The sequence below is a fragment of the Tamandua tetradactyla genome, chromosome 3 (genome assembly GCF_023851605.1).
Source record: "Tamandua tetradactyla isolate mTamTet1 chromosome 3, mTamTet1.pri, whole genome shotgun sequence".
NCBI lineage: Eukaryota > Metazoa > Chordata > Mammalia > Pilosa > Myrmecophagidae > Tamandua > Tamandua tetradactyla.
Window position 1 is genome coordinate 84,468,080 of NC_135329.1, and position 13,499 is coordinate 84,481,578.

At 37.1% G+C, this 13,499-nt stretch overlaps 1 protein-coding gene across 2 annotated transcripts in view; it reads right to left on the reverse strand.

Annotated features, from left to right (window-relative positions):
- UGGT1 (UDP-glucose glycoprotein glucosyltransferase 1) overlaps positions 1-13,499 on the reverse strand; it is a 119,815-nt gene that overhangs the window by 35,915 nt on the left and 70,401 nt on the right. The window contains exons 19-26 of one of the 2 annotated variants that reach the window (XM_077153429.1): positions 12,463-12,583; positions 9,980-10,078; positions 9,203-9,226; positions 8,607-8,701; positions 6,724-6,930; positions 5,771-5,902; positions 4,883-5,013; positions 2,795-2,890 (exon numbers count right to left, since the gene is read on the reverse strand). In XM_077153429.1, the coding sequence (XP_077009544.1) occupies positions 2,795-2,890; positions 4,883-5,013; positions 5,771-5,902; positions 6,724-6,930; positions 8,607-8,701; positions 9,203-9,226; positions 9,980-10,078; positions 12,463-12,583 (905 nt within the window). The remainder of the gene's footprint in view (positions 1-2,794; positions 2,891-4,882; positions 5,014-5,770; positions 5,903-6,723; positions 6,931-8,606; positions 8,702-9,202; positions 9,227-9,979; positions 10,079-12,462; positions 12,584-13,499) is intronic. The other variant, XM_077153430.1, reaches the window with a different exon arrangement.

Below are 13,499 nucleotides of genomic sequence, written 5' to 3' on the forward strand. Positions count from 1 at the left end.
CTAGCATCAGTGAAAAAGTTCTGATGTAAATCCAACGCATACTCATTTAACTTATACAATTCCAATAAGAATTTCTCTAGGTATAATTAATCCTAAATTTTTATGATGGTAGAATTTATAAATAGAGCATGTTAATTATATAACAAGAGTATTGTGCAGAGAAAGATGCTTCCTGGCCAAAAAAAGGAAAAGACAGCAGGTCAATTAGGAAATGTTTCCTGAGCTAGATATCTAGAGAGTGAATTACTTCCTGATGTAAAGAGCTTGAGGAGATAAGATCTGGGTCCCAGTGGGCAAAATTCAAGGATAAGCAATTTACTTTAGGAGATAGGATCAGTGAAAACAGAAAGAGTCTCTATTCTAGTCTAGAATCATCCAACAGTCTGACCACTCAAATAAGATTCCCACGAGGACTGGCTGTGAGAAAGCACAGGTCCAACAAAACCAAAATCTAGTATGCTTGCTATGAATCAAATCAGAATCCTAGAGAGGAAGGGTCCAGGCAGCTGTAGTTAAAGCCTCCCAGGTGTTCTGAGGTACAATCAAGATATGTATTTGTCAGGTAAGTCAAGGGCTACCTATGTCACTGTATGGGGTTTTTCCTAAGGACAACCTAATCCACAGGTAATTGTGAGGAGACAACCCAAACTATAAGACATTCCACAAGCCCACCTGTATGAATTCTGCAAAAAAGTCAATGTCATAAAAGATAAAAACCAGGGAACTCCTCTGGATGAAGGGTGACTAAAGTGGAAGAACAACTAATCGCCCTTGAAGTATCCATGGGCAACATATTTGACCTAGAACCTCCTCAGCTTCCCAAGAAAAAAAAAACAAGTTATAAATCCTCCACTTTATAATTCATTAGGAGGGAAATCTGTGTTGGGTACAATACTGAAATTCGGCATATACATGTTGACAACATTACTGTGTAATTTCAGCAAATCTGAAGGTTCAAAACTTATTTAGTGAAACAAATTAAGAAATTAAAATAAAAAAATCATTACTGCCATGAATCTTGAAAAGGGGAGAAGATTTTGTTAGTTTGTCCAGGTTAGTATGATGACCCGCTATAGCCCAGAGTAATCTGGTCAGTGAATAAAGAATTTGCAAAGTCCCCTTGGGGGAATAGGGAGAAAGGAGGAAATATTCAACTTCCCCATCTGAAGAATTTCTGATATTCTCACAAGCAGTGGGAGTAATCAGATCAATAGGCTGACTCTCTCGATCTTGGGGTTCGTCCCATGAAACTTATTCTTGCAAATGATAGGCTAAGCCTAGTTAAAATAAGGTCTAAGAGTCACTCCCAGAGAACTTCTTCTGTTGCTCACACATGATCTCTCTCTGTAAACCAATGAGGCAAGTGAACTTACCACCCTTCCCTCTATTTGGGACATGACTCCCAGGGGTGTAAATTTCCCTGGCAATATGGGAAAGAAATTCCTGGAAGAGCTGGCACCCAGCATGAAGAGACTGAGAAAAGCCTTGACCAAAAGAGGGAAGAGAGACAAGAGGCAAGATAAAGTTTCAGTGGCTGAGAGATTTCAAATAGAGTTGACAGGTTATCCTGGAAGTTATTCTTACGCATTATATAGATTTCCCTTTTTAGTTTATGGTGTTTTAGAGTGACAAAACATTTCAAGGGACCCTAGGAAAGTACCTGAAATTGTTGAGGTGTGTTCCAATAGCCTTGATTCTTAAAGACAACTGTATAAAGAGAAAACTTTTACAATGTGATTGTGAGTGTGAAAACCTATCTGATGCTCCTTTTATCTAGGGCATGGACAGCTGAGTAAAAAAAAAATGAATTAAAAAAATAAATAATAGGGGAGACAAAGGGTAAAATAAATTGGGTAGATGGAAATACTAGTGATCAATGAGAGGTAGGGGTAAGGGGTATGGTATGTATAAGTTTTTTGTCTTTATTTCTTTTCCTGGAGTGATACAAATGTTCTAAAAAATGATCATGGTGACAAATACACAGTTATGTTATAATACTGTGAGTCACTGATTGTACACCATGTATGGAATGTACATGTGTGAAGATTTCTCAGTAAAAATATGTAGTAAAAAAAAATCACAGCAAAAAAAAAGGTCATTACTGGGACACTGGGGAAATCTGAATGTGGACCTAATATAACTGTACGAAGGTTAAATTTCTTAAGTATGCTAATAGTACTATGGTTATGCAGGAGAAAGTTCTAGTATTCAGTACTCTAGTAGTCAGTAGATATATGCTAAAGAATTCAGGAACGATGTGATGATGTCCACCATTCAAATGGTTTAGAAAAAATTTTTGTGTATTTGTATATGTACATATGCAGACATAACCCCCCCCCACCCACGCACACAACACATGAATGACAGAGCTAAAACAAACATGGCATGATGTTAACCACTGGTGAATCTAGTGATATTCGGGTATTCATTGAGTATTCTTTTAGCTAATACCTAAGTTTGAAATTTTTCAAAATAAAAAACTGGAAAAGAAAAAGGCAAGGACTTCTTCATAATGTGAAACTTTTGTTAATAGAACAACCTCTGTTTATTCTTGAATATCAGAAAATTAGAACTGGCCTGTTTTATGAAATGTTTTGTTTTCTAAAATACTGTATTCAGAATGTCAACTTTTACATGTACAAGAGCTGTATATATCAGGGTTAAAAACTCCACACCAAACAAAATGTCCAATCCCTAAACTCTGTATGGAGAAATGAAGGAGCTGTTGTAAAAGTCACTTTCAATGCAAGCTTAACGTTCAAGAAATCGTGCAAATTCAACATCAATTTTATACCTGTGTCTTTCTTCAAAAAACTGGTATTCGACGCGTGCATCTCCTTTTGGTTGGGCTGAGAGGAGAGCATCCACCTTCATCACCAAGTCACTCGCTCTGAAAGATGGGGTTAGGAAGAATTTAGCACCTCCCTGATTGTAGACTTCCAGTAATTGCTGAGCACATTATCCGCCTAAATACCAAACACTGAGAAGATGGTTTGAAAAAAGCAAAGACGTTATACCAACAGGCATGAGATAAAGCATAGATTTTTTTTTTTTTTTTAGCTGATTAGCTCCACAAGCCTAGAGAAGTTTCCCTTATGTGAAATGGGAATATACCACCTTCTTTACAGGGCTCTGGTAAATATTACAATGGCTCAACATACACAGGGCATATTGGTTAATATTATTTACACTTCCGCCCATTCACTTTTAAATAACTTTATTACCTCTTATGATTACTAGAGTAATAAATCACTGGAAAACATTCAGAAAAAAAAAAGAATTCAAAGGAGAAAACTAAGATTATACTCAATACTATTAGCAAGAAATAGGCATAAAAACGTTTTGGCTCATAATTCTGTATTTTTCAATACATAAGCAAAAATCGGATTATGTTATTTGGTAAGAGGCTTTTTCACTCAATATATCATAAACAATGTCTCGTTGGTTAATAAAACAAGGATACATCAATATTTTTAATGACTGCATAGCATTATATTTATGGAACATGATAATCATTTAAACCAATCACTATCCAGTTTCACTATTAAAAACATTGCTGTAAAACAACTCAGAAAAGCATTTCTGCTTTCCCCACCCTTTCTAAAGTTGATTTCTAACCAAAATCTTGAACTGAATCATGAGCCTGAAAGAAAGGCTTTAATTTCTTACTTCTTACTCTAAGTAAGAAATTCTTATTTTAAAAAGCCACTGATAAATATATGTAAACTGGAATTGGGCCTATACATTTTCTCACTGAACCCAAACAACTTTATGAAATTACGTCTTTTGGTTCAACTTCTCAACACTTGCTCTGAATATGTTTCTTGCAATCTGCCACAACATGGTCACAAAACATTTCAAGGGACCCTTGGTTATATAGGTTGGGGTGAGCAGACATCAAGCCCCTTTCTGGTTGGCAAAAAACAAGTCTTTTGGACATAGTTATTAGATAGTTCCCGGAGTAATGAAGAGGCTCCCCCAGGCCTCCCAAGAGAGAGGAGCAGTCCAAGCTCCTGGGGAACTCCCTGCCCTGCATCAAGGGCTAGAATACACAAGACTTGCAAAGTGACTGCTTTGGCAGCTCTCAAAGTCAACGCTTCACTGAGACATGCATCTTGAGCTTTACAGCATGACTGCTTTGGCAGCTCTCAAAGTCAACGCTTCACTGAGACATGCATCTTGAGCTTTACAGCATGATGCTACATGAAAAGATGAAGGGAAAAAAACAGAGGAACTTCTAAATTTTATATTCTCCAACTACACATTTATCTCATGTTTAATGCAGAACCTAGGTCTAGACGGCCTTGGGCTCGTTATACAGCAGGTGCATGGCCCAGACAAACTATTTTCTTCCATTAAGAGAAATAATTCATTAAAAGTCATTAGCTTATAATAACACTAAAAGGATTAAAAACTAACAACAACTAACTCATCATCACCTGTGGTGGGTGCAAGGGAAGCAACTCATTATTCTTACCGGTAAATAAAGGAAAAGAAGTATTTCATCTGCCTTCCCTTTCCTGTATAAAATAAAACTGAAGAGTAACCAAATAGATGATAAGGAAAAGTATCTTTGAACAGAGGTATTCTGAGTAATAAATAACCTAGCCTCTCTACTTTTTATATGTTTGGAATTTCCCACAATAAAAAGTTTAAAAGAAAAAAAGGGAGAACTAATTCAGTACTTTAAATAGCAGTCTAACAAAGAAATCAGCTGGTTTTATTGGAAGCATAAATTAAAACTTGAACTGAAGAACACTATTACATTTCAAAGCTTAGGCAGCATACATGATCAATATATAATCCTAACGTCTACCAATAAACAAAGCTCCAATAACAGCCTCAATGACATGAACTAATTAACTTCTATGTCAAAACTTACACATCTTCTTCTACCCGAAGCTGCTGAATATGAGATTTTATTTTCTGTCCTGAAGTTTTTAAGATGATATTTTCTAGGAGGTGGAAATCATCTTGATTAAAGAGCTCGCTATCCTCCAGTGGCCCAATGATCTATGAAGAAAAGAGGCCCAGGGTAGTGAGTGCTGAAGAAGAACCTGTAATTAGGAAACAAGGAGCCCTGCAATGTCCTCAACTAGCTTAAAAACCAAATCACTTTGAAGATACCTGACAGGTACATGTGTAAATAAAACAGATTAAGAAACAAAAACAAAATGCAAAGTAACTCATACAGTTACTTATTAAACTACTTCCTCAACTATATACTCTAGACTTTTTCACATTATTTTACGGAATTGCAAAATCACAGTGAATTTCTCACTAAGTCTCACTGAATTTAAATAGCTAAGCTGATGGTATATATCGGTGATTCTGCCCTCAGTGCTAAGAGTTTAAAATTTAGTTTGCCTCCTTCGCCTCACTCCAGTAGCTGCAGATACTTCAGATGTGGTCTGTGTACTGCATTAATTACACAGTAAACCTGCAAGGGCATGGTTCCACAGCATTTGAACACTTTCTGTATCAAAGCCTTGTTGATTTATGTGCTGAGAGTGGCCATATTCTCACAACCCCATATAAGGGCAGGACACAGAGAGATAGCATGAGGTTTCATACAGGGACTTCCATGTTAAAAAGCATACTCCTTTGAAATAAATGGGGCAGAAAATGATTGTCAGCACTTTGTAAGCCCTAATCACCTTTGGAGAAAGTGTGGCTGTTTGAAGAGATAACTAGCTTCAGAGTAGAGTGCTGCAAAGACTGTTCATTGATCTAACTTGAAGTCAAGCTTGGCCCAGGACAAAATCCTCACCCGTCCATTGCTGATCACTGCCCTCTGTCCCTTCTTCAGCTTCAGAACCTCCCTGCAGTACATGGCATGAGACAAAATGAAATCCATTTTGGAAGACTCAAAGACCTCTTTAAAAAGACTGAAATCCATGCCCTAGGAAAGTAATTGTTGTTAAGGAAACATAATCATTATTAAGCAAACCATATAAGCAAATAACCCTACTGAATAAATCATAAAGTACTCTTGTAGTGGAACTAATTCTAATGACTAACAACATTATGATGCCTCGATTTTCCATTCTTCCTCCTAATTTCCCCTACCTCCCACTTATCAAGAACTGTTTATTTCCTTTCCCTGTATTCTTCTATGTGATTTGGAATAAATGGCAAACTATTCTTCATGCATTTTTTTTCACAAGAGTCCTTTTTTCTAACAGAAATTTAAGTCAACTGAACATTTTACAAGAAGTTTTAAAACTACCAAACAGTTTGTCAAAAGTAGACTCATACTGGAAACACATCAGGAACTTATAAGCTATGCTCACTTTCCATGTGGGAGACCTGGGTTTGATTCCCAGCCCATGTACTACCCACCTCCCTCCCCACATTGGGGAAAAAAAAAAAAGAACTTATAAGCTACTAACTCATACGTGACTCAAATCACAGTCGTTTGTTTCACAAACAAATCAAACTTTGTCTGTCTTTTAAAAACCACAAAACAATTGGCTTTGTGCTTCAAACATATACAGCCTTATAGTACACACACCTGGAAACCCGAGAAGCCTAAAAGGAATAAAGGCAACATGACAGAATTGCTGTTTCTGGGAAAGATTCTTCCAAATTAAAATAAATCCTCTGAGACTAAGAACTAAAACCACAGGGAGCTGCAGGAAGGCACAGGCCGGCCCTGCCATGGGAGTGAACTGACACGGCAAATGACAGAAGGGGGCAGCCTCCTGAAGAGCAGAGACTTACCCCAACGGAAAAGTCTTGGATGCCCACACCCGCAGCCAGGGCCTCGGCGGTCTCCTCCTTGGCCATTTTGGTGATGAAGTTCTTAGCGGAGTTGGAGGTCTGTGTCTGGAGAGCTGCCCAGATTGCTCTTGAGATCTGAGTGTTCTCATAAGTTATAGCTTCACGGGGATTATTGATCATGCTTATCCTAACGTTGTTACTGGATTTCTATTTACGAAACAGGAACAGTTATAGGGCAGATGCTTTGAACTTAATAAACAGCACTAACATGAGTTAAATAATACCTCTTGAAACAGTATTCAATTCGCTCTCCCCTGCAGATAAAATAAAATTCAAATGCCATAGCCAGGCACTAAAAGACCCACATGAATGGACCCCCAGTCTACCTTTTAACCCTCATTTCCTGCATCCTGTAAAGAGAGCACACATTACAGACCTCTGATGTCCTACCCTTCCTCTGCGTGGTTTCTATTCTAACAACACCACCCCTCATGGTAGAATGCCCACCCAGCCATCCTTACTTCCTTAAGTTCAAATCCTTCTTCCTTCACAAGGCCTTTCTAATTTCTAGTAAAAACTAATCTTTTCCAAGGTAAAAAAGGCAAGAATCCATGTGGGAGAACATATTTGGAACTCATATAAGCAAAAAGAGGGCTTATACCAAGAACACAAGCAACAGAAATTCATATTTATGCACATAAGAACTTTCATAGCAGCATTCATTCTAAGGCTTCAAATGAGGAACAATCCAATTGCCCACAAATTAAACAAAACTCTGATACAGCCATAACATAGAAAGCTACACACAGAAAAGAATAAATTATCACTACTGGTAACTTCATAGATGACAGACAAAATGTTTAGCAAAGGAACCAAACACAAAAGAGTAAACACAACACAGTAAGACTCCATTTAAATGAAGTTCAAATACAGACACACTATTCTAAATGATGTGAGAAAAGGGAAGAGGGAAGGGAAATGACTGGGAGCACATGGAGGGAATGGCTTTGGGAATGTGATCATTTGATAGTCCCTGACTTGGGTGATGGTCCCACAGGCGAGTTCACTTTGTGACACTATGTACCCTGTGGTTTCTGTACTTCTTTTGTGCTTAAATTTTACAAAATACTTATTTTAAAAACAAACTTCTCCCTCCATGTTCTCTTCCTCTATCACCATTCGTGTGTTCATCAATTTGACTTCAGAATGCTTTAAAGGCAGGTCTATTTTCCTCCATGAGAACTACACCTAATTCACCTCAAACTGGCCACAGCATCTACCCTGTGGCCTCAGTATGTTAGTGAAATGAAAACCACCTGGTATTTCCTTATTTCAGTATGCCTTCCTAGGGATGGGGGCAGTAAGAGGACACAAGGAGGGCTGTGTCATCCTCTGACAATGATGCCTTCTAAGAATTGACTACTCCACTGACTTTCACTCAACTTCTACTACTGACATGCAGCAAGATCTCCAGATCATCTCCATGTGTATGCCTCTAGGTGCTTCCAATTAGTACACACTGATGGCTCTGCATGGCATCCCCGATTTGACATCGATCGCTGGAAAGACCCTCTATGCATTATACAAAATGATCTTTCCAGCATCTCTGCAGCAGGAGCACAGTCAGGTAATAACCTATGATGACGTTCTCATTATTTTAATGTATCTTTAAAAGAATCTATAACCTTAAATGAGGCCATAGAGCTGCCATCTTTTCTCTCTTCGTACTAAATGGAAGAACTGCGGAAACAGCACTCCTTTCCTTCAGGATCTAAGGAAGCAGCACTCCCATTTCCCCACCAGATCAACTACAACAGGACACAGACTCCCAGAAGACAACTGGAGCCTCAAAGAGAAGTACAAAATAAGTTGTAAATACTTGCCTGATGTTTGATAGCATCATACAATAATTGCCTTCCAGAAGGGCTATCAAAATCCCCAACAATCCAAAAAGTAACTGGCCTGATAAAAGAATCATCTGTAGGAAAACAAAAACATTTTATACTGAGCTAGAGAAAAAAAAAAGCACATTCTATGATAAACATTGTTACTAAGGCGAATAATTGCTGAAAAACATGCAGAACATAGGAAAATGACAAGTTTAGTAAAGATACAAAGCAAAAACAGTGAAACTTCTAAACAAGAATGAAAGCAGGGTGACCTTCCACGTGGAAGAATTACAAACTAGGACCATGCACTAGTTTAATTATATTATAGTATGGGCATCCATTAGCATGTAAAATGAAGAAGTCTGGACATGTGAGTAACATTAAAGACTTTAAACATCAATTTTTAACTTGCTGAAATAATTCTTTGCAAAAATGTATATCAAATTTATCTGTACTGATATAGCCTACTGTTACCCACAGGTTCCAGAAATATCACATTAAAGTGTCAATAAAGTTTGAATTATAATGATCCCTGAAATCACATAAGATAATGAAGATAAGTAATAGAACATTCTGAAGCTTTAAGTTACCATAGACTTCCTTGGAGGACATTCCTAGACAAAGGTAAAGGAAAAAGTAGAAGAGAAGAAAATGTCACTTCTATAATTAATGTCTATTAATTTCAATACTCAAAATTTTAAATACTACCTAACATGACCTATGTTTTTTTTCCTGCTTCTTAAGTGCCATTCTAGGGTGGGTTAAATGTAAGCAGAAATTCCCATATCACCATTATTGTTACAGTAGTTACAGAACCAATTTATTTGAGGAGTAATGGAACAATTGCCTATATATACATATGTTTGGGAAACGAGAAATTCCGCTGGGAGAAGAATATATACAGATAAAAATAGCTGCCTTTAATGAGGAATAAGTGTCCAGATTTGGAAAATGATCTATCAACAATGGAAAGGGCAGCACTTTTCACAAACTTACTCTAAATAAAAAGCAATACATAAAAATCAGTTAAAAGAATACAAAAGACTTTCCAGAGCTATCAGCTTTTACCTAATAGTGAAGACAGCAAGTTAAACCAATTCTAAATCCATTAATCCATTTAAATATCATATTTTTCTGATTTGAACAATGAAAGATATTTCCTTTTGACTTTAATGTCTCATCAAATTTATAAAAAGAAAATTGAATTTTTAGACATAAAGACTTGAAACATTATAAGAAATGATTAATGAAAGAAAATTATGGACTCGTTTTCCCAACACACACTAAATATTGAATTATTGTTGCTATTTTTATAAGAAAAAAGAAAAAGAAAATGCTGAATTCAGCATAAGCCTAAACGAGATTACCTTTCTTTGTCAAATAGTTCATACTATTGGCTACAGCAGCAGTCTTGCCTTGGAAATCCAAGACAGTAAATCTAGCATAATCATCCACAAAGAAGTTATCTGAAAAAGAAAAAAAAAGATTTATAGTTAATATGCTTAATATATGAATACATTGAAATATAGTTCAATCTAAGGTTAATATTCAACTGATCACCTGATTTGACCATAGTGCAAGATTTATAAAATGCATGTGTACAATGTATACAAAGACTCATGCTTACTGAACAATTTCACATGTCCCCTCCTGCATAAATCACATTTTGCATCACAAACTAGATGAACAGTTTACACATCTCACATAACTCTCACAAACCTACAGGTCAGTTTTAAGGTTTAAATTTATTCTATTCCCACTTCTATCACATCACAACTGGACAACAATCTCCTAAAGAAACCCCCCTTAGCTCCATCTCTCCTTTCCAAAATTCATCCACTAGAATAAGTTCTTCCCTAATCTACTTGGGAGATGGGGAAAGAGAGTGAACAGAAAGGAAAACATAAGAAAACAGATTATTTTTTCACGTCTAACAAAATAATTTTTTTTACCTTAATAGAAACAAAAAGTCCTTTTCATTATTTTTAGATATGTACCTTTTCTATTTAGTGTCCAAGTGCTCTATGAATCAATTTCCCTCAGATCACTCCAAATAAAATTCCAGTTCCATTAAGTCTTTCACTTGCTCTTCACTACCAGTAATTGCTTCTTCTCTACAAAATGGTCTTCAGCTCTAGGAACCTATCCAATCTTTTGTGCTAATACACCCAAATGGGTCTGATCCCACACCCAGCTTGCCTGCCCATCTGTCTATCTGTCCGTCTATTCACCCATCTGCTCTTGCACTCAACAATGGATACCATCTTCCTACTAGCCTTTCAGCCAGTACTCTAAGAAAAGGAAAGCCGTGGTAAATAAGGCAGATGTCCATGGCATCACTGGGAGGGGTTAGAGGGCACCATGGCCTTAAAACTTAGTATCCATCTATAAAAGAACCAGCGCAACAAAGGGCAGGGCTGCAATCACCAGACAGAGAGGACGCCTGCTGCTCTTCCACTAGTGCCTCTACTCTGCTCAGCAGACACTGCACCTCAGGCCCTGTGGACTAGCATTATTTCACAGCTCATTATTGTAATACTTCATGGGAAAGGAAATCAACAAACATGCTCCCTGCTCATGAGTACTCCATGCGCTCAGTTTAATTAAAAATGATGGGAATAACAAAAATTCAGGGCAAAGAGTTTTTGTCTTTAGCTCCTAAAACTAAGAAGCTAAAATTTGACTATGAAGAAACAACTCGGCTCACTTTCTGAGTAGCTTCTTTTCAAATATAAGGCTATGTTGCACTGCCCTCGGCCTAAAGGAAGAGAAATTCAAGCTTCAAGTAAGTTAGAGATAGTAGTCACACAGTTTCATTATACAATACTCCGGGAAAACTCTTGGTCTGACCTCACCATTACACAGATCTTCTCCCCCACCCCCACCCTCACCCTCAAGTGATAACTCATAGTCAAATGGTAACATCACCACGTCTCCAGGTATCTGCTCAGGACTCTCCATGGAAGCACAAGGAACTAACTGCACCTGACATGAACACATGTAGTTCCTAAAAAGGTATTCTGTGGCAACAACCCAAACAGACATCAACTGATGAATGGATAAACTAAATGTGGTACAGCCACAGAATGGAATATTGGTTGGCCATAAAAGGAATTAAGTTCAGATCCACACTACAACACGGATAACCTTAAAAATATTATGCTAAGTGAAAAAAATCTATCACAAAAGGCCATATACTATAAGATTTTGTTTGTATGAAGTGTCCAGAATAGGCAAATTCATAGAGACAGAAAGCAGGTTAGTGGTTGCCAGGAGCTAGGAGAAGCAGGGAATAGGGAATGATATTTTGGGGGCGGGTAATGATAATGTTCTGAAATTAGATAGTGGTGAGACTTTGCGTAAAAACTAAGAAGCACTGACTTGTACATTTTAAAAGAGCTTTATTGCATATACATAATCTCAATAAAGCTGCATTTTTTAAGGCATTCTTAGGTTCTCAGTGTAAAATTAGTTAAGAAATTGATCAACATCATTGCCTACTGATTCTAAAATCAGGATGACGAGAACAGCTTTAACTGCTTCATGACTTGTAAGGAAGCCAACAACAGAAGTCCATTCTTACTGCCACTGCCTGTTTAATTTGGCATGGACATGGCACTGAATATTTTTCAAAGATTTTTCACCAATCATCCATTTTCAATGTCTTATTCAGAAATAATTTAATTTCGTTTGAAGGAAACCTAAGAATTTGAAAGCTCATATTATGAACTAAGGGTACAGTGAGTTTAAACATAAAATTTTGTCACAATCTTGGATTACATGTTATAGAATATAGATACAAAACAACAACAACAACAACCCAAAAAAGTTGTCCTGAAATGCTCCTTACTGGTTGCTGTTAAATCCAGGTACTCTCGCTCAGCTGCCAAAATCCGAGAGTTGATCCGTGGAACAACATTTGGCTGATTCATGATATACTCCACCACATCCTGATCATGGGACAGCTCACCCTACAGGAAGGGCAAAAGGTGGGAAAGTTAAGCTCATCTGATCAATAAAAGTTCTTAGGAACTAAAGTTTATTAAGTCACGTTGATGAACAAAAGTCATCATCTCAGAGTGTTCAAATAGAGTTGAGAGGCTATTCAGGAGGCTATTTTTATGGAAGCTTGAGTTAGATATCGCTAATTGCCACACTTGCCAAACCCCAACCAAGATTATTCCTGTTAACCCTAAAGAACATCAGGGTTTTATCTGAGATACTACAGAAGTTGCATCACTAAGTTTACTTTTCAGACACCTAAAACCTTCAGATGGTTTCCAGGCCAGAAAATTCCTGAACCCAGAGGTGCCAGTCTCTCCAAGATTATCAACCAGTTCCATCCCCCTATCCCATATTGTCGAATCCACTTTTTAATGTGAAAAAGGTCTGAATCAGCATAACCCAAATATCACTAAAGATTGGGAGAAGGATCAAAGGAAAAGAAGGAGTTATAATAGGGAAATTAGGATTGAAAAAAATAGAAAATACTGAATCATTATTTGATATTTCTTTTTAGTCTCCAGTGTCTTGGAGCAGCTAGAAGGAAAACTTAAAATTGTGTAACTGTAACCGATATCAAAATTCAAAATCTGTTCTATAACTATTTATTAAAATGCACTTTGAAACTTTTGCTTTTCTGAATATATATATTTCACAATAAAACATTTAAAAAATTAAAAAAGGAATGAAGCCCCAATATAGCTACATGAATGAACCTTGAAAAGATAAGCAAAATTACAAAAGGTCACATATTGCATGTATATGAAGTATTTGGAATAGTTATGCCCATAAAGAGAGAAAATAGGTTCTGGTTGCCAGGGCCTACATGTGGGGAAAACGGGGAGTGACTACTACTGGGTATGGGGTTTCTTTATGGGGTGATGA